This window comes from Pseudopodoces humilis, chromosome 10 (genome assembly GCF_049639895.1).
Source record: "Pseudopodoces humilis isolate 2021_Gansu_Grassland_sample_001 chromosome 10, ASM4963989v1, whole genome shotgun sequence".
Lineage (NCBI taxonomy): Eukaryota > Metazoa > Chordata > Aves > Passeriformes > Paridae > Pseudopodoces > Pseudopodoces humilis.
Window position 1 is genome coordinate 22,407,727 of NC_142209.1, and position 25,268 is coordinate 22,432,994.

The window sequence follows — 25,268 nt, forward strand, 5'->3', positions numbered from 1 at the left end:
ATGACCCTAGGATCTCCATGCATAACCCTGTTCCCACTGCATGCAGGCCAGATCCCCCCACCGCACATGGAACTCACCCACTTCAGTAGCACACGTCACCAGCCACCTCACCATCTCCCGCCGCCGCCAGTTGAGGGTGGACAGGGTCATGCGCATCACCTGCGAGGCAAACTTGAAGTGACTGGCTGCCCTGCAGGGCTCTAGTGAGGCCACCCAACAGAGCAATGCTCCCCAGAAATCCCTCTGGTTGAACTGGCTACCTGGCACTGCCTCACCTCTACCCAAACCACAGTGAGCACAGGGGCTTCCCAGGGCTGAGGTCTCCTGCTCAGGACCATGCAGGGATCACTTTACTCCATTCACAGGGGACACCTTGCTTGGTGGAAGACCATAACCAGCACAGTTGCCATGGCACTGGGGGCAAAAGGGCCACCAGCATCCCCAGCATCATCCTGTACCTGGAGCCCCAGTTCCAGCGCCACATTGAGCAGTGTTGTGTCAGAGTTGCTGTCGGCTGGTGTGGCAATCTTGAATGCATCTTGAGCCAGCTTGAAGATCAAGGAGGAGGAGTGGATGTTTTTCTGGATGGCCTCCAGCACTGTGCGTAGGCGCAGCATGTCCCCTGGGAGCAACCAAGAATGTTCAGATGTCTCAGGTATCCCCCCACCTCGCCCTGGAGTCCCATCTCTTGCTTGCACCACGTGGTGAACAGTCCCTTCACCACAGCCAGCTCCTCTGGACACACACACAGAGGGACAGACAGCAGTGCTGGGTCAGGCCCTGCAGTCCAGTAATCTAAAATGGAGCACCCTCCCCAGGAAGGAATACATACTACAGCAAGTGTCCTCACTCAAGTTCATCCTCACAGAGAAAGGACAAACAATCCTGAGTGATCCCAGACACGTCCTGTCTTTAGCAGACATCTCCAGGCACCTGGATGTTCCATCCTGGCCTCAAGTTTGACAGCTGTACAGCAGCTTCTTCCCAGAAAAGGAGGGGTTTGGGGAGATGCCTAGTACTGAATGGCTGCAGAAACATCAGGATGTTCATCCAGGAACATTAGGAAGAAGAGGAAAAGCTGTTTGCTGCACACACACAGTCTTGCCCAGCAAGTCCCCTCTGCAAGGTTGGGCTGGGGTCACCCAGACTTGCTGCACCTTGGTCCTCCACATCCCAGGTCAGGCACACAGCACTCACAACTGAGACAGGCTGAGTTATCCCCAAAGAAGAGGGCTCGTGGCACAATACCCAGTGGTGCTATGGGTCTCCTGCTACAGGAAGTTGTGGGTGCTAGGATATATGATGGCACCAGGAGATGGGGCAGGATCTTGGAAGAGGGATACACCAAGGCATATTAATACCATGATCCTACACCTAGCTTGGGAAATCCTTCTATCAGTCCCCGTGGGACACAGTGTGGGGAGTGGGACCTTTGGAGTGTGTGCAGATCAGAGGTGCCAACACATCACATTAGCTTCCAGTTTTATTTCTACTTCTAGTCATAGAGTGAGCAGATGAACCTCATGCAAAGACAACCAAATCATGCACAGCAGTGTGAAAAACCCAGTGCTGCACCTGGACACATGGAGACATCTCGGGTGACTCATAGCTAAAGATATCACCTGCCACCCACCACAGTCACTTGCACTGCCACCAAAATCCATGCCTCCCTAAAATGGCTCGTGGGGGCGTGGGCAAGAGAGGCTGCAGGATCACATTGGGACATGCTGCAGCAGGGGAACACCTGAGGAAGGGGACAGTGGGAAAAACAAATGCAATCCAACATCCCCAGCATAATAACCTCATCCCATAAGGCACTGGAAGGGAGAAAAACGACCTACAGGATAAGCCAAGTACCAGCTCTTCATCTGGGCACTGCAAATTGGGCAGAACACCATCAGCCCTGGTAAAACAGCCTAGAGGAGGAGGCTGGAAGAAGAGAAGAGGCTTCCAAGGCAGGAAGGCTGGAGCTTTCTGACAGCTCATTTCCCTTCCCTCTTGCTGGGAAAGAAAAACATTCCCTGTCAGGCTGGCAGCACCAGGATATCAGAGGGCAGTGGTAACTGCTTGGCTCACTGACCCTTGTGGGACACAAGACTCTTGCCATCCTGCTGGGGTTGTTTCTTGTCAGGGGGGTCTTTAATGAAAAGCCTGTGCTTGCCTTCCTAATAGTGCCTGGGCAGGAATCGAAGAGGCCCAAGAGACCAGTGAGGTGTTTCACGAGCCCCTTGCAGCTGGGACCAACCCAGCACTGTTGATCCCATCTTTCACAAAAGCCACTTGTGGTTTGGTGCACAGGGAGGTCTTCTCCCTCCAACAGCCTGTGCAGGATCATTACCACAGGGTGGAAGAGACAAAGCAGAGGTGAAAGGATAAACAGCTTCAAACTAAACCATGGCATGACCCCATGACATGCCTGGCAGGGATTGCTGGTCTGGCAACTGGAGGTGCTGCAGGGTAGGCATGCTCTTGCATCACCTGGGCACTATCCAGACCTGCAGCACTGTGGCTGCAAGGCCTGTCTGTACCTCACTGGAAATTTCCATCCTGCCCTGCTGGACCATAAGACCTTTGGGACAAGAATCCCAGAAACTCCAGATTCTCAAGGCTCATCCTGCCCTGCCCACAGCAGGCTGCCAGTGGGGCACCCAGCCAGTCTCCACCAGTGCCAGCAGAAGCAAGAGCTCCCTCCTTTCTCCAGAAAAAACTCTTCAATGCTCTTGTCCATCATCCCATCAACCCTGCCCCAGAACTGTCCTGCCACCAACCTTTGGCTGCCGTGAGCATGGTGGAGGCCAGCTCACACTGCTGTGACTCCAGGTGCCCCAGGGTGAACCAGCGTGGGTACCTGCTGGGGACCACCGAGACCAGGTGGTGAGGGTGAGTCACATCGCCGGATGGTGCCGTGGTCTCCAGGACAGGCAACCTGAAGGGCAAGCAGGAGGAGGAAACATCAGAGCCCAGCCCCAGCTTCACCTCCTCTCCCTGAGGTGCTGCCAAGGCGAGGCAGGGGCTGCCTGCAGGCAGCTGCCTGCAGCAATGCCTTTGAACACATCCTGCTGCTGTGCACGTGTGGGGCTCCCGAGGCTGTGTGCTCAACACATGGGCACAGGGATCAATCTGAGACTGACTTGAAAGGGGGGAGCAAGATTCGTGGAGTGATTTATAAACTTGTAAGGAAAAGCACAGACCTCAGAGAAAAAAAAAAAGGAAGAAAAAAAGTAAAATCCCTCCTCTCCTCCCGCTCCTTTCATGTCAAAGCACCCGGCAGAACTCCTGACTGTATCATCTGGTTCTTCTTAAAATGCTTGGTTATGATCAGAAGCAGCAGCATATTTCCCCAGGGCCTCTGCTGCCAGGTTAGGTTGCCTGTTTTTGTGGGCACATCCAAAAGCCTGGAAAACCTGTGGGAGAATCAAGCCTAAAGGAGAGCAGGAGCCTCAAGTCACCAGCCGTGGTGACAAATCCTAAACCCCTGAGTTGGTGCTGGTCTTGCTATCTTGATGGTTAGTTATGCAGGAGGGAAACTGCACCCTGGACATGAAGAGCATCCAAGTGTCTCTGCTCTCCTCACTGGCAGGCATGAGGTAACCACAGGGCATCGGAAGTCCAACCTTTCCAGGCCTGGACATAGATATTCTAACACAGCAAGTCCTAGCTAGGAGCAGGGGATGGGCACTAACAGACGGCATCCCTAGGGCCAGGGGTCTCAGGTCTGACTGGACATGGTGCCTCTGCACACCACAGAGGTCCTTGGCTGTTTATTAGAGCTGGCCATCCTCCTGAGCAGCTCTTCCCGGGACAGGGGGATTCCAAACTTCTCCCCAATACTGGGTAGAGATCACCCATTTATTTAACTGTGGAAATGCTGCAAAAAAGGTGGTGCTCTGGCCAGGACTTTTAATGGTGGTAGAAGAGAGCACTGGGATACTCTGGAGTTGACAGTCCTCCAAGCATTGACTTGTTTAGGAAATGCCAGCCTTTCCAAGACCCATCCAGTCTCTGTCAAAACAGTGCAATACACGGGCTGATGTCTGAAGTGTGTCATGGATTGAGGAAGGAGATAGGGCCGCTCTCAGCATCAGCCGTTTCCCAGTCTCAGAGACAGAAATGGGTTTTAATGGACAACAGAGTGCAACTGTGTTCTCCACCTGGCTCTGTGACACCCTGGAGCCCGGGGCAAACCATCCGCCCATCTGTGCCAGGATAACAGCCCTTCTTGGCTGGGGAGGGCTGCAGGGTGCCCTATGCCTGGCAGACAGAAGGCAGATGACAGCTCTGTGTGTGCCTGGGACCTGCTCTGGCAGAGGATGCCTGTCAGAGGGACAGGCAGGTGGTGGTCCTGGAGCAAGGGGCTGGGTAGAGGGCTGGGCCAGCAGACATTATTGGACTCATGCAAATCTGTATGGATGGAGTTTATAAACCAGAAATCACCCAAATGGAGAGAAGGAACCTCTTTGCACTGCTGCTGTGCCCAGTGGCCCTACACACTGAAAAAGATCCCGTGGATGGCAAACTCCAAGCCTGTCTCCACTCCCATCCCTGCTCTAAAGCTGAAAAGCATCCCAGCTTCCCAGCAAGCATAGGAGTGAGGCAAAAAGGGGAGCAGAGAGAGAATTAAACATGCACCAACCTCATGGCCCGCAAAGCCAGCTTGTATGCCAGGTCAGCATCGTGGGGCAGCAGGGCAGAGAACAGGTATTTGGCAAAGGTGTGCATGGGGACGCTCTCTCGGTGGATGACTTCTCCCAAGCCGCTGAAGGGACCACCTAGGCAGAAGCAGAGCCCATCAGCCATAATCAGCACACCAGGATCTCTAGCTGGGGTTTGCAATACCCCAAAGCTTTGAGCATCTGCTGTTCAGCTCCCTGACGTGTTTCTCAAGTTGGATCCAGGGATGCTCCTTCCTTTTTTAAAAGATAAGAAACTGAAGCCACGTGCTTAGCACCCTTCTCCATATTGCCTCTTAGGTATTTTAGGATTTTCTAGGGATGTCAACAAACCCTTGCTTTGCCAGGTGATGGGGCAGAGCAGCTGTCCCACAGGCTCTGCACCACATCCTGAGAGGAAGAAGCACGATGGGCATAAATTTTGAAAAGGGCACCTCACAGACAGTTGCCAATACTCAGCTAAGATGCAAACGTCAGCTAGAAGAGCCAAGTCCCCACCTTCTAGCAGCAAGATGCACTGCTTCCGCAGGGTCTGCACCAGCACCGGGTCCAGCTCCAGGTCCTGCAGCCGGGCAATGATCTGCTCCTCATTGCGGCACACCTTGTCCTGGGCATAGAGACCTTCAGGCATCACTCTCTGCTGACCCATCCCCATCAGGGCCACCTCTAAGGCCAGGGACAGGTAGGACTCGTCACCGTCTTGGCTGCCAGTCACAACGGGCACATGTTGATACACTGGTGGTTTGGAGTCCCCAGTGTCTGAAAGGAGGGAGAGGAGGTGCAGTGGGGTTAAAAGAGTCTTCCCAGACAGCAGATTCATTGCAGAGAAAAATCTCACTTCAGAAGCAAGACCCACACTTCCCTTCCTGCCTGCTTTTAGTTACCCAGAAATGACAGATGAAAGCTCCCTGAGGGAGACATGGGCTTCTCCCTCCCTTCCTGCTCTCACTAGGAGATGCAGGAGACCCAAGACATGTGCAACAGGATGCACAGCCAATACCAGAGCCTTCCCATGGACCTGCTCTGCTCTGGCTGCAAACCCTCGGGCTGAGAAAACTCTACTTTCAACTCACTATCTTCCTTGTCTGCACTGCAGCTCTGCCCTGGTGCTCCTCCCAAGGCAGAGAGGGATGACTCAAGAGTCCAGGTGTCCATAGCCCCAGATCTGCACCCACCTCAGCCACAGCCACCAGGAATGGATCCAGAAGGAGCACTTGGTACCTGAAATTTCAAGGCAATTTTCCTCTTCTAATCTACAAGCTTCCGTCAGGGTGAGAAAGAGGCAGCCTATGGGGTTCAGAGGGTGGCCTACCCAGCCCTCCAGGTTGGTGATGGTTGTTGCTCCTCGTTGCAGCAGCTCTGGACAAAATAGAATAGGATGATGTTAAAAGTAAGGAATTTAAAGACAAGTTCTGCATACAGAGAAGCTTCTGAGACCAGAGGACTTTTCTTATCTCACAGCTTGGGTGACCTCACAGGGACCTCTAGGGCCAGCTCTGGCACGGTAGGTAGCTCACAAGGGCAAGGAGCAGCAAGGAGCAGCCACCCTGCACAGACAACTGAGGGAGCAGCTGTCAAAATAGTGTCCCTAAGGCCACATAAGATACAGCAACTCATTCTCTTTACCAAGAGGACATGAGGGTCTGCAGAATCCCAAAGATAAGATCTACAATGTCAGACCTGCAGCTCGTGGACTGATTTGCAGTGGTAGCCTGAATGTTTTGGAAACACAAGCAGAAATCTCTCCTGAGATGACAGACTTCCAGTGATTCTTAGAAATTCCATCTTTTGGTGATCTCAAGCTGGCTGAGCTGGCAAGGACCAGGAGTCGCTGACCTTCAGCAGCACTGCAGTAACTGACCCTGGATCCTTGCCAATTGCAACTGCAAAAGGAGGAACACTGGGCTTGTCTCCTGGTACTTTTACTTGGGAAATCCAAGGTGGAAGTAGCACACACAGACAGTTACTGCTGCTCTGCAGTCAGGCAGCTCCTCTTTAATGTGGGCAGCACTTGCCTGGCCAACCCTTACAGACAACCAGACACAGCAACAGTGGGAACAAGAACATCCCTACTGCAGCAGCCTGAACCCAATATGTGCGTAGCTCTGTCCTTAGCATGTGGGTATCAACTCAGCCTGACTCAAGCAACTCAGTTTGTCTTTCTAGGACGTGAGTAGTCCCCTGCAGTGCTGCCCATCCTCCACCTCTGCCATGGGGCACCACAACTCTAACAGAATCACAGAATCGCTGGGTTGGAAGAGACCTTCAAGATCATTGAGTCCAAACCATGTCCTAATACCTCAACTAAACCATGGCACCAAGTGCCACATCCAATCTTTTTTTAAACACATCCAGGGATGGTCACTCCACCACCTCCCCAGGCAGACCATTCCAGTACTTTATCGCTCTTTCTCCAAATATCCAACCTATATTTCCCTTGGTGCAGCTTGAGACTCATTAAGCTTGTGTCCTCTCATTCTTGTCTTGTTCTGTCAGCTGCTGCCTAGAGAAAGAGACCAACCCCCGCCTGACTACAACCACCTTTCAGGAAGTTGTAGAGAGTGATAAGGTCACCTCCTAGTCTCCTTTTCTCCAGGCTAAACAACCCCAGCTCCCTCAGTCGTCTAAACATCCTTCCTAAACTGAGGGGCCCAGAACTGGACACAGCACTCCAGGTGTGGCCTCACTGGGGCCCTGTATAGGGGAAAAATGATCTCCTTGCTCCTGCTGGCCACACTATGCCTGATACAGGCCAGGATGCTGCTGGCCTTCTTGCCACCAGGGCACACTGCTGGCTCACGTCCACCCAGCTGTCACCAGCACCCCCAGGTCCCTTTCCACCTGGGCACTGTCCAGCCATACTGTCCCCTGCCTATAGCATTGCAGGGGGTTATTGTGGCCAAAATGCAGGACTCAGCACTTGGACTTATTAAGCATCATCCCACTGGACTTTGCCCATCCATCCAACCATTCCAGGTCTCTCTGCAGAGCCCTCCTACCTTCCAACAGATCGACACATGCTCCCAGCTTAGTGTTGTCCACAAATTTACTAATAAAGACTCAATACCCTCATCTATGTCATCAATAAAATACTGAACAGACCTGGCCCCAGCACAGACCCCTGAGGAACACCACTGGTCACTGGCCCCCAGCTGGACGCAGCACCATTCACCACCACTCTCTGGGCCCGGCCATCCAGCCAGTTCCTAACCCAGCACAGAGTGCTCCAGTCCAAGTCCTGGGCTGACAGATTTTCCAGGGGTGTTCTGTGGGAGACAGTGTCAGAGGCCTTGCTGAAGCCCAAACAGAAAACATCCACAGCTTTTCCTGCACCCACCAGGTGGGTCACCTGGTCATAAAAGGAGATCAGGTTGGTCAAACATGACCCTACCCCTCCTAAACCCACGCTTGCTGGGTCTAATACCCTGGCCATCCTGTAAGTGATGACACTCAGTATAAACTGCTCCATTACCTTGCTGGGTACTGAGGTCAGGCTGACTGGCCTATCATCACCAGGATTCTCCTTCCCACCCTTTTTGTGAATGGGAGTCACATTGGCCAGCTCCCAGTCATCTGGAACCTCACCAGTGAGCCAGGACTATTGGTAAATGATGGAGAGTGGCTTTGCAAGCTCATCTGCCAGTTCCCTCATCACCCTGGGATGGATCCCATCTGCTCCCATAGATTTATAAACATCCAGGCGGCTCAGCAGTTCTCTGACTGCCTCCTCCTGGATAACAGGGGGACCATTCTTCTCCCTGCCACCATCTACCAACCCAGGAGGACAGCTGTCCTGAGGACAAGCCATCTTCCCACTGAAGACTGAGGCAAAGAAGGCATTAAGCACTTCCACCTTCTCCCCATCTGCAGTCACTGAGTTCCCTCCCACATCCAGTAGAGAACAACGGCTGGTCTTACCCTTCCTTTTGCCATTAATACATTTGTAAAAACATTTTTTATTATCCTTTACAAAAGCTGCCAGATCAAGTTTGAACTGAGCTTTGGCCTCTCTTAACTTTTTCCTACATGCTCTAGCAACACCCTTAAACAATTCCTGAGAGACCTGACCTTCCTTCCAAAGATGATATATCCTCTTTTTATTCCTAAGCTCCTTCAAAACTTTGTTGCCAATCCAGGCTGGATGTTTGCCTCATCAAGGCAGAAAAGACCTTTCCAACCAACCGAGACACCCTGGCCAGACATGACAAGACACATCTCACGTTGCTCAACTCATACCTTTCTTCTGATGCTTATATATTTCCAGCTGCCTTTGTTGCTGCAGTCGCAGAGTGTTGATTATGGCAACAGTTAGTCGGAGAGCTTCTCTGGGATAACCATGGGAGCGCAGCGCATCCACCCGAGCACAGGCTGTGGGGACGTGTTCTGCAAGGCAAGAAACAGGGGGCACGGCTGAACCAGAGAAGAACAGGCATTGACAGGATGGTACTCATGGGGCATCCTCTATTCATGTTCCCCATACCTGAGCTGAACTCCTGCTTCCTGTCTTGAATTCATCCCTTTCTCCCTGCTCCTGGAAAGGATGCCTACCAGGAATACTAGTGGGACTCCTGCCACATTCAACCCACAGCAGCCACGTCAATACCTAAATCCCCACCTCCGCAAAGCTTATCTAATGGAAGCATTTCCAATGCACCATTGCTGCAATATGACAGCTCCAACACAGGCTGTTACAACCCTGCTGCTCCTTTCTCCTAAAATCTGCATGGCTCGTCTGGATTTGCTCTCATGGCACAGGTGATGATACACAGGGTGAGGCTGTGCTCCAGCACTGTGCTGGGGGCACTGGCAGACTTGGGGTGATGCTTTGAACTGACTCCTTAACACCTTCATGGAGTGAGCTCTGCAGACATCCTGTCTCTTCTGCAGTTCTCCTACCTGGTGTTTTATTATTAGGAACAGTTGCATGAAACCCCCTCCCAAGACTCACAGTTGCTTAGGAATTCATCTGCTCCTGCTGCTTATTGCTCACCTGAAATCACAAGCAACTGTGGAGAGGATTATGACTGAGTGAGAAATTAGCAGGAGCAGATGACATGACATGGTGCATAACAAGCAGCAAAAATCCCATTTTCCTTCAAAATGTCCTACCAAGGGGAGAAAAAAAAACCAGGCAAACACAGACAATCTGAAGTTATCATAGAGGGATAATTTCTATTCCTGGAAGAGTTCAGAAAGCTCTGAAAATGCAGACAACCACCTCCACAAATGGGGTATCCACATCCCAAAGGTCACCCACAAGGAATACATGAGGAAGAGATTTCAGAACAAACACATCTGTAAAAGAGCTTCTTGTTGCTCCCTCTGTTCATTTGCTAAATGGATGAAATATTCATCTTCTCACTGAATTCATCACTGGAAGTTGCTGACAAATCAGCCTCCTCTCCCAGCACTGAGACCCTGAAGAGGTGCCAAGAAAGCAAAAGCGCAAAATCCAAAAATCATGGCAAATATATCAGAAAAATAACATGCACCAACCAGCTGGGGAAAAGGGCTCACCAGTACCCAGATTAGGCTCAGGACAGGGAAACCACCACATCCCTTCTAGATGGAGTCCATAGATGCACTAACCTACCACTGCTGCCTGTGGTTGTGTGGGAAAGAGAACTCCTGCCTGAAGCTGCCTAAAATTCTTCCCAGAGCAGAAATATCCTCTCCTGTCTCCAACTAAGGTGTACGAACAGCCTAACATATGGGCCCTTCCTATCTCCTGGCATTAACAGCAATTTAGTGCCTGCCACTCCAGAAACTTCATCTCTAGTCAACTTTAAATATTCTTTTTCCTGGTGGCAGACCCCAGCTTCTGGAGTGGACAACAGTGCAGTGGTGGTCTTTGCCCTGTTCTGTGTTCATATATTCAATTCTTGGGCTGTAGGGGATAAGTAATTCCCCTTCCTGCAGTTGGGTGGGGACTTGTATCTCCCATTTTGGGGTCTGTCTTACGGCTGACAGCCACACCAGGCTCCCACCCAAGCCCTTCATGTCGCTGGTTCTCATCCCAGAAAAGGAGCTGTCAAGCATCCACAGATCTGCCCAGGGTCATGACTTTGCAAGAGAGAACTTGTGTGGCTTGAGGTACTCGGGCTAAAAGTCTACAACACAGGAGGCCTCTGGACTTGCCTAGCCAAGTATACCTTAAACTCCCACGAGGCTTAACTGGACTGACTGTTAATTGCCTTTAAGGGAAGACTAACAAGAAGGTGAGAGCAGGAAACAGAAAACCCAGAGGATACAGCTGTGCTTTGCAGTCAATTTTCAAGAGACTAAGTGTCCAGACCCCCTGTACTGGAAACAGTGAGAGGTTGCTCTGGTGACAACTAAACACTGGCAGGATGAAAAGAGACACTATGTGCTTGGTCCAAACTACCCAAGACAAGCCCAGACTGTAAACATCTGGAGATTGCTCTAAGGACTATGACTTGGGTGTGGGTAGGCATTGAATTCTTCTGCTCCCCCCACTCCTCAGGCTAAGCGCCAGGGTAGCAATTTCAGTCTAGGATGCAGAAACTCGCAAGGACCCAGGACAGCCTCAGGTCACTCCTCTCCACGAGCAACCCTACCCACACAGGTCATGAGGGGCTGCTGGTTTGGATGCTCACCCAGCCACAGTGGCTGTCCCTGGGAGTTGAAGAGAAGGCTCTCGCCCTCGCGCTGGTAGGAGGGGGACACGTAGAAGTCACTGCTGATGATGCGCTGCAGGTGGCTGTCCTGCCAGTGGAGGTCACAGCCCTCGATCGCCCGGGTGAACACGGTTCGTCTGGGCCTGGCCAGTGAGTCTGCAAAGAGAAAAACCATCAGTGCCCTGGTGGAGCAGGGGCAGCCTGTTCCTCCTGCAAGACATGACCTCTCTGGGCAGAGCTCTGCCTTTACAATGAGAGCAAAACCTGGTCTCCAAGATGGACATGGGCTCTAGCTTTGGATACCCCTACTGCCTACCCCATCTCTGAGGGAGGCTAATGTCTCCTCAGACAGCATTGCTAAGTAACTTGCTAGAATAGCTGACTTGGTCAAAGAGGTGAGAAAAGAGGAAGGGACCACCCACTCGTTTGTTTTATGACCACAATCCACTGTCACACACAAGGCTGACGCCTTGAAACCTGGCAGTGCGCTCCCTCCCCTGTGACACTGAGCATGCAGGCAGCTGCCCCGGGGTCAGGACTGGGCTTCCTCAGCAGTACTGCCCTGCAAACACCATGAGCTCTCCTCCTCTGCTCCAACACAAAGTCTCAGCTTCACTGAACTGCAGCTTCTTAGATCAGCAGCACCTGAAGCCACGAAGGGAAGCACACAATTGTGTCTCATCTGCCCACGGGTGTTGGGGGGGAACAATCACCCTCCAGCAACCTCTGTGGGCTGCGTGAGAGGGCTGGAAGGGAGGAGACAGCATCGTCTGAAACCCCACTGCTGCCCTGCACCAGATATCTGCACTCCTCTTCAGAGCTGCTCTGTAACTTCATGGGCATTTCTGAAGCTACTAAATGCTGGATTAGCATTTCACCCCATCCAGACTGATCAAGACAAGTGGTTTGCTATGAGGAAAAAACCTGTCCGGAGCAATGCCACTATCACTCCAGCCACACTGGATCATGAAGGCCAAACACAGCTAGCAGGCTGCAAAACTGGAAGCCCCAAAGGGGGTGCAACGCTCCGTGTTAGGTCCTGCAACCCACAAGAGGGGCCGAGTTAAATGCATTCAAGGGTGGAAAACAAAAGGCACTGTTCAAAGCTGATCCAGGGAGGCTGGGTAAACATGCTCCGGAAACGATGGCAACAAGCAATTAGCCGGAATGCTGCAGGCACCCTGAGGTGGAGAGAAATTAAACAGGTGTTTGTATGTTGAGAACCAAGCCTGCTCACTTTACCAGGAAGGATTTCAAGAATCAGCTGTTCTTCAGTAATAAAAGAGGCTGTCAACAATCTGGAGCAGTATTTGCATATGCACAAACATGAACCCCAGGACACCTCCAGGATCTGTGCTGCTTTCAGTCCACTTCTTGGGAGAGGCAGTAGCACAGCAAGAAAGGGACATCCCTGGCATGTGCCTTGGGAACTCCCTGCAGGTCTAAAAAAAGTGACCTTTCAACCCTAGCAACCTTCCCCAAATGCCAGAGCAAATCCTTGGGAGAGCTGGAAACACCACAGGGGTAGTACTGGGGCTGGTGCAAGACATGGAGCAAGGCCAGGTTTAAATTAAGCTGCTCCCTGAGGAAGAGCATAGGGCCATGCAATCCTGGCTACTGCTGGGGTGGTTGGCAGGACAGTCACGCTCCCAAACTGCTGCTGAGGGACTAATCCCACCCAGAAGAATGAAGTTCCCCCTTCGGCAGGGCTACTGTCCCCCTCTCCTCCACCCACTTTGGCCACACATAACACACCGAAGAACAATCCCAGTGCAGCAGACAGAGGCATGTGAAGAGCAATAACTTTCAATTAATGTCTACTTCAGGCAAAAGGAAGAAGAAAGAGTGCTTAAGTTTAAAGGGATCAAATGCTTTGTCAGCGGTTGAGAAACTATTTTAGCACTAAGGAGCAACCCCTTAACTACACTGCTCTGTCTGTGCTCCGAACTTGAACTGTGTTAACATTCCTGGCTAATGACTTCCCCACCACCTGAGTCACTGCCTTTAAGTGAGGCTTAAGGGCTGGGAAATGGGCTCTGCACCATCTCCAGCTCCTCACTTTCACATTACAGCCAGGACTTCTGAGCTCAGCTCAGCTCAGCTCTGTTGCAAGCAGCACTGTTTTCCTGTATTACCCCATGCCCAAACGTGCACAGACTGCAGGGGTCTAAACTGCCCCAAAGTTAAATTGCTTTAAAAGTCTCTAAACTCAAAACACCAGCAATTCTACCCTGTAGCAAAGAAGCAAACATTTATATATAAAACCAGAGGCTGTGAAGACAAATATTTTGTATTCCTATGACTGGCAGAAATGTCACCAGCTGCTGAAGTGAGTTCTCTCAGCTTTGGGGTGAGTTTTGACTTGGACCCAACCCCTGTGGCTGTCAGCTGGATTTCCACTCCCTGCCCGGACTCACCTTGGCTGTGACCGGAGCTCTGCGTAAGCGCGTTAGTGATGTTGGGAAGCTCGTTACCATAATTGCCATCTTCCAGGGGACAGACGTCCATCTCGCCCCACTTGCGCAGCTGCCGGAGCCAGCAGGATTTCTCTTCCAGCTTGCAGTGCGGGTTTAACACCACACACACCCACAGCGCCCCTAAACAAAGCCAAGAAATCACGGAGGTGCCACCGCCATGTGTGCAGGGCAAAGCTCTCCGGCCGCCTTGCTCGCCTTGAGAGCCTGAAAGGTTCCATCGAGGTTTGTAAACTCATTTCAGCATAATGCATGGACCCAGGGGGGGGATTTACACAGCTTTTAAATAAGAAGGAAATTAACTCTATCCCAGCTGAAGCCAGGACAAAGTAAAACTCCTCCATAATGAAGCTAAATTATAATCTCATGAGATGGGGGACAGTGAGGAGGAGGGAAGGAGAGAGCGGCTGTGTATGAATTTGTGAGTGCTTCTGTCTGCCAGGACAAATCTAGTGTTTGAACTACACATCAAAGCATGCTTAAAAACACCCTGGCAAGCTGCAGAGTCTGTATCTCCAAAGACTAACCTGATTCTGATCCTACCCACGTTCCAAGCGCTTTAAAACCCTCTCTGAATGCTATTTCATCTGCCATTGTTCTTCAGGCCATTTGCATTCAACTATTTAAAAAGGAGATTTGGTGTATTTTCTTTCTATTTTTTTTTTCTTTTTTAAACCCTAGTAGCCCCCAGCCTGCAGAGGAACCAGCAGAGGAACCTGGAGCTTGGCTTGATGTCTTGCAGGCAAGAGCCCTCCCTGACAGGGGTAATTTGGATCCCACAAGCCAAATTGCTCACCCGTAGGACACCCACGCTGACACCCTCTGGGTCAACCATGGGACCTCCCATGATGCTGATGATGCTGTCTGCTGTGCAAGAGGCAAAACCAGGACCAAGGACATCTGTCATCATTAAGATCCAGCTCATCCTTTGATAAAACGGGGCTGATGCTGGTGCTGCTAACTGAGCCTTGCAGACTATTCCGGGTCACTCACTGCTAGGATAAGGGCTACAGCAACCTAAGTAAGTGCAAACCTGTGAATTCTTCTCTAGCTAATTTCATTTCTACCCAAATTTCCCTGCAAGGCTGCCAGGATGCAGCATGTCCCCTCCCTTGTGCTTCCCTGCAGGGTGGGATGTCTGTGGGCTGCCACAGATGCAATGTGCGTTATCCCCAGGGATCCCCTCGGGCTGAGCAGTTCCTGCTGCTCCTCCCTCTGCCCATGTCAAATCCTGTCACACACATGGGACAGCTCATCTTCCTGCAGAAACACCTTCCCTGCCTCTCCTCCATGGGCTCAGCAGAGACCTGGAGCACCTTCCTTCTTCCTGCCCAGCCTACTGCTGTCCCTCACCTCCCCATCGCTCCCAGAGCCAAAGTTCCCATCCCAAAGTGACAGCCAGTGGCACGACAACATCACCCAACATGCCTCCACTGCACAAGGAGATTCCTCCACAAGCCCAAACCACCTCCCTCACTGGCTGTGTTCTGAGCAGCAGCTCCCCAGCTGCACAGCCCTGCCATTGAGCCAAACAGCCCCAAGCGAGGCTGCAGATCTGACAGGAGCCAGAGCAGCCAGGCCCCTCTGCCAGACAACACGAGGCAAACTCAGGCTGGGCAGCAATGTCCCGTCCCTGGCTCCGCTCCGGTGCCTCTCCACTCCTCTGCATTACAGCTGAGCTTTGGTGGTGCTTTTGGGGGGTGCACGTCCCCAGATCAATCCTTTGCCAGTTGGAACTCGTAGACTTGTCTGGTTCAAAACATTAGTAAGGCTTTGGAGGCTGTGCATGTCTGGCTCCTTGGAGCCACCTGGCTTGGCAGGAGAGACATCACCGCATCACAACGCAGATGGTGGCAGCAGCATCACATCCAGGAATGGGCACGGGAAAAGCAACTGCAGGCACGAGCATCAGCAAATGTCCAAAGCAGCCCTTGCCCAGTTCAGCTCAATCTCTGCTCCCAGGAAACCCCACCAACACCTCACTTCTTTCTGATGAACGGAGGGATTAAGGTTTTTGAGCTGAAACATCAGCAATTAATTAACGTGTAAAAGAGGTACCTCCTTAGGGGCCATCAGCTCCAGAAAATGAGTCTTCCTTAAGGAAGGGGATATAGGAACTTCCCACCTCCTCGGGTGGCCATGAGAAAAAACCTGCACTCAACTCTGGGTGTTGGGTATTCCCTTCCCATCAGTGCTCCTGCCTGTTGTCATTGCTCTTCTTCGCCCACTTTGGGGCTGCTTGTGTGAAAAGCAGCCTCGGGCAGTTTCAACTCACGCCTCTGAGGGTGCACACAGCTTGGCTGACAGGCAGTAACAAGGCCTGGTGCTCCAGCTTCACCGCCCCCAGGAATGGGATGCACCCGCTGGATTTTTGGCTCCTACAGCTCTGCTAATATGCGTTCCTTGGAAGCCTCATGACTTTGCTGCCTATTTTTGAGAGCCCTCTGAGGCATCCTTTGTATGCCAAAACATTATGCCCCTGGGCTCTCCTGCAGAAAGAACAATGTGGTGGGGAGGTGGGAAGCAGGAGGGAAGTGAGATTTGCATCTGTCTCCGTCATGATAATTATCTGGGAGATATAATAGAGTGGTTTTCTGAGCCCTGTGGTCAAGTGACATCAGCTGACAGCACAAGTGACTCCTGTCCTGAGCCGAAATGCCACACCAGGTCAGACTCCATGTCTCTTCACATGCTGCAGAAACCTTCATCTGAACTTTCTGATAGCAGGAGGTTAAGTGGGGAACAAAGCGGCAGATCACGATTAAGCTAAGCCTCTAAACAAAAATGCTTTTTGATGACGGGGCTGGGTGCAGGGACAGGGGGGTCAGAGCCTTCCCAGCCCAGTGGTCCTGGCTGCTGGCCCCAGAGAACACAGGCACTCCGATCCCGCGCCCAAGTTTCCCAACCATCAAAGAAATTCTCCTGTTTCCCACAGGGTCGCTCCCTGGCTTAATCTACTGAAATTCCCCACTGTAAACAAGTGGCCGAGATAAATAAACCCGTCTCCAGGCAGATTAAGGTCAGGCTGCACTTCAGCTGGTTTTTCGTCTATTTTTTGTAATTAGGCTTTAATCGTAAGTACTAATGCGCCAGGGCAAATACTCCCACGCCGCTGAGCTCTCCATCCAGCAGGTCCTTCCTTTGGCTCCCCAGCAGACGGGGCAATAGAGATTCAGCTGGCAGCACATGCACAAGTGAGGGATCCCGTTTTCTTTTTTTTTTTTTTTTTTTTTTTTTTTTTTTTTTTTTTTTTGTAACTCTGAAATCCTGCAAAATCCTTTACATTTTCCCCAGCATAAATCCACAATCTTCTTTAAGGCTGATCTTCTTCCAATCCCACGCAAGTCTGTGATGGAGTCTTTGCTAAAATCGATGATTAATTATTAAACACGTGCCCAAAATAATTTCCAAAAGGCCCATTTTTTGCTTCTAAGCGGTGGAGGATTGTGCTCTGTGCCAGAGCTTCCCGTGGCAGCTGGCAACAGGCCCCTCATCCCTCTCTTCAGCAGTAATGGTAACACCAGCAGCTTTGGCACCCACAGGCAGTGGTATGTGGTGCTTCCACTGCCCTATGTGCCCCGGCTACTGTTACCCACCCAGGGATGGTTTAGGACACCTCTCTGCATTCCTGATGTTTGTTACTGGTGAACACCTCCAACTCAGAGCAGCTCTGGTCTCTCTGTGCCCCCACAGCTCCTTCACAGACATATTCTGCTCCTACAGTAAACACTGCCCAAGGCCAAACGCAAAAGGCTTCTCTAAAATGAGGGAATAATCCCTGCTTTGAGTACAGCCCACGCCCATCCTGGAGCTGCTTCTTGGAGCATCACCGTGTCCTCTACAGGAACTTCTCTTCAGCATGGAGGTGCCCAGACCCTCACGTGTGACATGCCTGCGGCAGGCGAGCTGCTCTGACGTGTGTTGGCTGGCACCACACTTCCCCTGCTGTCGTGTTGATCCAGCACTGGTAGGGTCCTGACATTGCCCAGCCACTTTGCCATCTGCCAACAGGGACGTGCTGCCACCTCCTCCCACTCCGCCGACCAAACCTGCGCCAACCTGGTCCTTGTACAGTTAAGCCAGGACCGAAACCAAACCATTCTCCCCTTGCCTGTGCAGGAAGGGAGGGAGGGCTCTCGTCTTGGATAGCAGCTTGGAAATCTGGCCAAATAATCTGTAATTTTAAGCAAATTGCTTCCTGCGTCCAGGCCTTCCCACACACCCATCCATTCATGTATCACCAATGTGTTTGCTTTCTTCCATGTGGAAATTCTGGCTTGGTGGACTTGGCCACCTCTCCAGGATCCTTGCATATCCAATTGTCTAGCTGCAGCATCCCAAAATCCTGGAAATATCTTCTTGGCAAGCAAGCACAGATGAGCTCTCCAGAGCTGGTGTGGTTATTTCCATCCAGGAAACTTCATACAGAAACAAGACATCCCACCCCTGCCCAGATCTTGTCTGCATAGTTTGGCCAGGTTTCCCAGTCTCATTTCTATTTGCATTTGTTGGGCACTTGGTAGGTGGGTATGTGATTCCCAGCTGCAGTCTCAGATGTTCCAGATCCCAGACCATCCTAATCCTTCTTCCAGCTCTACCACAACCCTTTGGTGCCAGTCCATCAGCCCATCAGCCCTTGCCCTTGCACAGTATCTCCAACCAGCAGGCTGCAGAGGAGCTCAAACTCACACATCAAGCTATGGCTCAAGTCAAACTATCCACCCAAGATCCCAGATGTCCAGGACAGCCCAGAACTGTAGGGTTAACATACAACCCTACTCCCCAAGCTCACGTCATCTAAATGTTTTATTCTAATGATATTACAGTGTCAGCCAGCTGAGCTGGTGTCTAAGGTGCTTAGCTAGAATTACCCAGAACTGCATTTCCCTCTCAACCAGGCTCTGTGCTGCCCATCCTGCCCCCCTCACCCTGGAAACGTGTACCACAGCAGGCAGAATCTGTTAGATGTGATGAGACTTGAGAACCTGCCTTTCCCTCTCCAGATAGTGTTTCCTCCAGGAACAGCACTTCCACATCCAGGCTACATCCAGCCCCTGGGGCTCACCAGCTCTGCATCCTCCCTCACAAAGGCAGCTCACCAAACACCAGCCTGCTGGAAGCATGGGACCAGCAACACACTGCACACCCATCATCCTTGATCCCTTTGCAGAAGAGAGGCAGGTTTAAGGTTTTGAACCGTGTGGTTTGGGCCTGATCCAGCTCTCTCACAGTGATTCCCCAAAAGGGGATACAGTAAGGTCCTGGCACGTCTCAGGGTCTCTGCTCCCAAAAAATAGCCCCATTGGGCCTCTGTAATGATGTCCACTGGCCCAGGAGCCCACGTAACTCTGCTCCTCACTGCAAGGCAGTGACCCTTACCCAGCTCATCCCAGAGCTGCCGGCACTTCTCTGTTATGCCTGTCCCCTGCTGCCTCCAGAGAGAGAGCCGAGGATCAGCCATGAACTGCTCTGTTATCAACGTCAGCATCCTGGCCCCGTTGGAGTCCCTCATGCGCAGCATCTCCCGGACCTGGAAAGGACAAAGAGAGAGTCTTGGGTGACACAAACCAGGGTCCCTCAGAGGTGTTTAAGACATGTTCACCTGGCTGGCAACCCACAGCTCCCCCAGCCTGAGGGTCCAGACTGTAAATACATACAAACATACATACGTGTGTGTGTGTGTGTGCGTGTGTGTGTGTGTGTGTGTGTGTGTAATGTGGAGTCACACATTATAACCCTCATGCAATGGCTGTGATGAGGCTGATTGGAGCCCAATTGAGTAGCAGTCACAGCCAGGCTGTGAAGGAGACAGATTAAGAACATGAAAGCAAAGCCCTTCTGCAAAGAAAGAAGAGCCTGTAGGTTGGTGAGATTTGTGGGTTATGGTCCTACCTTCCCATGGTCTTGGTAGGCTCTGCAGGGTTGGCTTTTTCCCCACTGTGCTGAAGGGGAGATGGGGGAATGCCCTTCCTTGCACAGGGATTACAGCACTCATGGGAGGAAGGGACCAGCTAGGACAGCAGGTGAGACAATCCAGGCCTGACCCAGAGCCTGGATTACAACCGCCTGCTCCGCGACAGGGTGAGGAGGCACTGGAGCAGAGATTCCCAGCTGTGATGGGCACCCTGCCAGGGCAGCCAGCGAGTGCCAACTACGTGACACGCTGAGCAGAGATGGGAGAGAGCAGCCAGCTCCTCACCTTGGCAAACATGGAGTTGAGCTGCTTCCCCGAGCCGTAGTACCCTCCCTGAGATAGGAACAGCTTCACTTGCTCTCGGACCTGCTCCTCGTCCAAGTGCCAGCAGTTCTCGTCATCGATGCTGGCTCCAGCAGTGGGGTCAGGAGCGCCTGAGAGGATGGGGGGAGAAGAGAGACAACCATGTTTATGGCATCAGGGTCAGCAGTCCCACTAGCAAGGAGTCGACCTACCTCTGTTTTATTAGGGACCCACCTTTACTTTATCAGCTCAGGTAACAGAAAACCAACTTGATTCCTCGGCAGTGAGCCCAACTGGCAGCACTGTGCTGTCCTAACACAGTGGTGGCAGCAGCCATCTGGAGGGATCCTGACCACAGGGCTAATGCTTGCATGGCCCCTCACCCTCTGTATCCCATGTGAAATGAGGCTGAGGAAGACCAGGGATCTGCCTTTCTCCAAAGCCCCAGGAGTGCAGGCAGCACAGCTGCAGAGCCCAGAGCACTCTGCGGCTCCAGGGATTGCCCAGTGTGCTCCTGCTCCTGCTCCACATCACCGGTTTGTTAAAGCATCAGTAAAGCTCCAATTCCTGCAAGCCCTTCCCCATGTCTGGAACAGTCTAACAGAGGTACTACTGCACTTGGGCTCCAGAGCCCTGGGTTAAACACCTGGTCCTGCCCCTCACTTGCTTTAGGACAGGGGACAAGTCCCTGGGCATCAGTGTACCTGCCCGAGAGAGACCCCCCATGGGAAAGAACAAAGGATCAATAATCCTTCAAAAAGCAAACTGTGACCAGAGCAGGGCCTTTGGCAGACACACATATGCGTTCACAGGCTGCTATTCTTCCAGAGAACAAAAGAAAGAAAGAAAACCCACGATTGATTTAAACAAGTTGGACCAAATTTCCTTGCCTTGCCCCTTTTGATTCCTATTTTCCCACCCAAGCACTAACCTATGTCCCAGCCATGGATTCCAGGGCTCACAGCAGCACAACTCCAGTAAGCAGCCAAGAGTACAAAATGGAACAGAAACTCGGATTTTTAGCTGTCTGCTTTTGGCTCCTGCTCTACAGAAACTCCTTAGGGAAAACCAGTACCAAGGAGGGACTGCTGCAGCTGGAGGATGCTCCATTCCACATTGGCCTGCTTCTCCTAGCTCCCTCTCAAGAGAGGAAGAGGGTCAGCACAGGAAGAGCAAGGTGCTGCATGAGAAGCCATGGGATGCTGTAGCTGACACATTCCCAATTAAATCTTCATGACGTCTTTTCCAAAATTGGGATCTGGCCAGGGAGCAGACATCACCTTCCCACAAAGCCAGCCTGGGATGCTGTGCCTTGTGTGTTGCTGGGCTAGGAGCTCAAATACAATTAATGAAAATTGTGCTCCAGGATGCCTGTTCAGCAGGGCAAGTATCTCTTCCTGGCTTGTAAGCTAGACAACATCAACCTCAGGGGTTCTGCTCCTCCAGCAAAGGCTGAGAACACTCCTGACCCGCTAAGATACAGTTATTTGTATTTTATGTCCTTTACAAAATTACTTTAATTTCTGCTAACAGTCACTGCCTGAGAGAAGTTCCAGCAAGCTCTAGGCATGCTGAAGGGACAGGATGCTGCTGCTCCCTCTGCAGAATAATTTACAGTCGACACAACCACATAATTGGGACGAGAGCTGAAGCAGCAGAAAGGAAATCACAGTTCCTGGATGAACAAGAGGACTTTTGCCACACATGCCCTGATCCTGATCTCACTCCCCTGCCACAGGCCTGGAGAAGCAGTTAAACCCTGAGCCCCCTGCAAGGGGCGAGTCCTGCTCAGTGTACCACCTGAGTTAGCTCAGAGTCCTGCCATAAGCCAAGAGGGAAAATCACAGCCAGGGACAGGGACAGTCCATGCCAGCCCTCTGAGCTTTTCTGTGCCTTTTCCTTCCCTCCCCCAGCCTCATCCTTATCTCGCAGATAAAGAGCAGACAAGCCAGTGATTATCCCCTATCAGGAACCAATGACTAATCTGTCTACCATGAGCGCTTATCCGGCCCCATCACTAGGTATCCCAGACGCTTGCACTCTTAATATCCTCCTCCCCACCATCCTGCCCGCCACCCCCAGCTGCAGCTATCCAGAGCAGCCTCCACTGCCTCTGCAGGATCACCTGTCTGCAGGGACCAAGAGGTCACAGAGAGGTGACTCTTCCCACCAAAGCTCAGCTCATCCCTCACCGTGGCCACGACCGCTGTGACAGATTAAGGAGGAGGAGGTCGCAAAATGCAAAGAGTAGGTGGGTTTTTTGGGGGTTCCCAGGGCTACCCCTCAGTGCCTGCTGCTCACACGTAGCGTTAGCGACGGAAAGCCCGAGCAGCAAGGAAGGGAGTGTGCAGCTAAATAAAACCTCCTCCTCCCACGCAACACATTGAGCACTTCGCACGTTGGGGTTCGGGCCGTAGCCAAATTAGCAACACGCCTCCAAATAAAGCCCAAATTTGCTTGTAAATGTATTTTTCTCTCTTATAAAAGATTCAGAGAGAGGGCTGCAATAGCAAATTCCCACACGTGCAGCACAACCCAGCAGATAACAGGCTGCCCAATTACGCTGGGGAGCTGGATAAACATTTAAGAGCAAACAACGGGATTTGTGCTGGGTTTAAATATTAATGGCAGGATTTGTCCACTTCCCCTTGCCAACGTTCACACCGTGGGGGCTTCGGCAGCGGCATGCCGTGACGCAGCTGATGAGTGATTCCATGTCTCAGCTCCAAAGGAGCTGGGAACGGCATGTAAAACAGCCCGGCGCCTGCATAACACATTTCTCATATAGCAGCATTCATGCTCCAAGGAGCCCTGTTTCAGATGTGCTGGATCTTGGTCCTGCCGGATTCAGATTTAAGGAAACACCACTGCACATCTTGAGTGGAAAGAGTGTTTCACCAGCCCGTTTACAGCTGGCTGTAGAAACTGAGATAAAAATGCAATCCATCACACCCCCAAGCTGGGCTCCCCCCGAGCTGGGAGCTTGGGGGTTTAACTGTTTGACAGCCAAGTGAGACTTGGCAAATACAACAACCGAGAAAAAAGGACTGGAAAAATCTACAAATTAGGAAACAGAGTGAAGTCAGGCATGGAAAATTCAACTCCTTGCTCAGAAATTAGCTGCCCAACATGAAGAAAACAAAAGGGGCTTCTGGACTGGGAAGCCATAGGTTTCCAGGGCTGAGGAGGCAGTAGAATCCTGTGGGTCCTGCCAAAGCATTGGCACATCCCAAATCCAAGCTCCTGAACCCAAGAAGGATACATCAGCTGAGTAGCACGGAAAGCACTCCTAGAACATCCGACTTGAAGCAGGATTTGTGATACAAAGAAAAAGGCGTGATTGTTATTTTTAACCAGTACCTGGAGCTGATAAAGTGATGCTAAAAGCCATCCAATGATAAAGGTGGCTGCTCCAGCTTTCCCCTTATGGTCATTTCACCCGACTGTACCCAGCACCCATCAGTGGTTTGGGGCCTGGCCGTGCCAGCCCCGGGGTCAGCAGTGCCTGGAGCAGAGCTGGCCGTCATGGTGGCCATTCACAAGGGCCATCTCATGGCAGCACATGGTGGTGTTGCTGAATGCCTCCGGGCTCCTCTCCGGCATCCAGAGAGAAAACAGATGTGAAGGATCAGCTCAGGCCGGGGGGTGGGGAAGACATGGACAAATAAGCAAACGGCAGAAAACCTTGAAGAGAAAATAACCAGGCACCAGAAAGGAAATGAACTCTAACAAGGGATTAAAAATAGCAGCAAAGCAAGGAATTCAGCTCCGCCAAGACTCCCGGTTCGTTTTCAAGTGGAGGGAAGTCAGAGGGAGCTGCCAGGGCAGCCTGAAGGTTCACATACACCTGACAGCAACGGGGCAAGGGAATCCAGACTGGCTCCCAGCATGGTGGACAGGAGCAATGTGGTCCAGCCGGTACCAGTATCTGGTGCAGCCGACTTTGGAAGCTGCTTGTCAAGCACCACACGTGCTCTGGAGTCATTTGGCAACCCCAGCAGCTCTGCAAGACAAGGGGAAGAGCTGCCCTTCTCTCCAGTACTCAGGTGTGTTTTTTCCCTTTAATCCACAACAGTTCAGCAAACAGGAACACGAATGCCCTGGAGATCTGACCTTCTCATCCTCCCCTGCAGGAGGGCAGAATTTCAAATAGATTTACCGGCGCTGCCCTCCAGACACTGTCTCGGGATGACCTGAAAGTCAAAGAGCACCTGAGGACTCCTCAAACATCAGCCTTGGCTCAGTGTGACAGGACAGGCAGTGACTTCCTGCACACTGACCTGGCAGCCCGCTTGCTGTGCACAAGGAGCAAGATGGGACAGTATTAGCCCAGGAATTGAAGGAAAGCTCAAGGTGGTCAAGAATGCATGGAGAAAAGGGCAGCAGGCTTCTTAAGGCTTTTGAATAAGGAGATATGCTTTTCCCATGCCAAAGCCTGAAGGACCACTCCCTTTAAGGTTTTTCCAGAAGTCCTCTCCTCCACAGAAGCTCCCAAGACCCTGCAGGACCACAGAGGCCCCTTGGTGATTCACGTGGCTTGCCCTCAGAGGGAGTTGCCCCTGCACCTTGTGACAGCAGAGGTTTTGTGGCTTTTCTTACTTCTGGTTGAGAAGGGCATCCCAAGCCCTTCGATGGCACTAGCTGAGCACCACAGATACAGTATCATCCACTGGCATTTCTGTGGACCAGATAGACCACCCCAGCCACAGCTCCTGGACTGAGGGCAGCAGCACTCTCTGCCATGTCCACATGCTGCTCAAGGTGGGTGAGTTACAGAGCTTCAAATGTGGGGTCTGCCAAAATTTCCTGCTCTTTATGCAAGGAAGGAGGAAGAACTCACCAGTGATGCATGAAAAATACCTCTAAGCTCTGAATCCTCTGGGCCAACAGGCACTGTCCCATCTTTAAGCTCTCAGAGGAGTGGAGGGAATAGGGTGCCAAGGTGGCCACCACCAGATGATCCTCACTCCCTTGGGAGTCCTAGCTGTTGGATGCAAGCTTTCCAGCTGCAGCTTCTGGCTGTTCTCAGCATTCTACCCACCAGGAAAGACCAAGCAGCCACGAGTCACTTTTGCTGGCACAGTGATATCCTTGCAGCCTTGCTCTGTGCCAGGCAGCCACACTGCTGGCTTTGTCCCCTTGGGAAGGAGAATTGAAACCCACCCTGGTCTCCTCCCTCCAGCTGCCACTCCAGACGCCAAGCGTGGAGGTGCCAGACACGCAGGATGCTCTCACTGGCACACGCTGCCCTTTGCAGCCAAGCCACAGG

General features: G+C 51.9%; 1 protein-coding gene across 1 annotated transcript in view; it reads right to left on the reverse strand.

Annotated features, from left to right (window-relative positions):
* ZSWIM5 (zinc finger SWIM-type containing 5) overlaps nucleotides 1-25,268 on the reverse strand; it is a 97,982-nt gene that overhangs the window by 2,762 nt on the left and 69,952 nt on the right. Inside the window, exons 3-13 of the mRNA XM_014250787.2 lie at nucleotides 19,982-20,130; nucleotides 19,162-19,312; nucleotides 13,726-13,905; nucleotides 11,288-11,464; nucleotides 8,907-9,053; nucleotides 5,892-6,029; nucleotides 5,169-5,429; nucleotides 4,634-4,769; nucleotides 2,769-2,926; nucleotides 459-622; nucleotides 78-159 (exon numbers count right to left, since the gene is read on the reverse strand). Of these exons, the coding sequence (XP_014106262.2) occupies nucleotides 78-159; nucleotides 459-622; nucleotides 2,769-2,926; nucleotides 4,634-4,769; nucleotides 5,169-5,429; nucleotides 5,892-6,029; nucleotides 8,907-9,053; nucleotides 11,288-11,464; nucleotides 13,726-13,905; nucleotides 19,162-19,312; nucleotides 19,982-20,130 (1,743 nt within the window). The remainder of the gene's footprint in view (nucleotides 1-77; nucleotides 160-458; nucleotides 623-2,768; nucleotides 2,927-4,633; nucleotides 4,770-5,168; nucleotides 5,430-5,891; nucleotides 6,030-8,906; nucleotides 9,054-11,287; nucleotides 11,465-13,725; nucleotides 13,906-19,161; nucleotides 19,313-19,981; nucleotides 20,131-25,268) is intronic.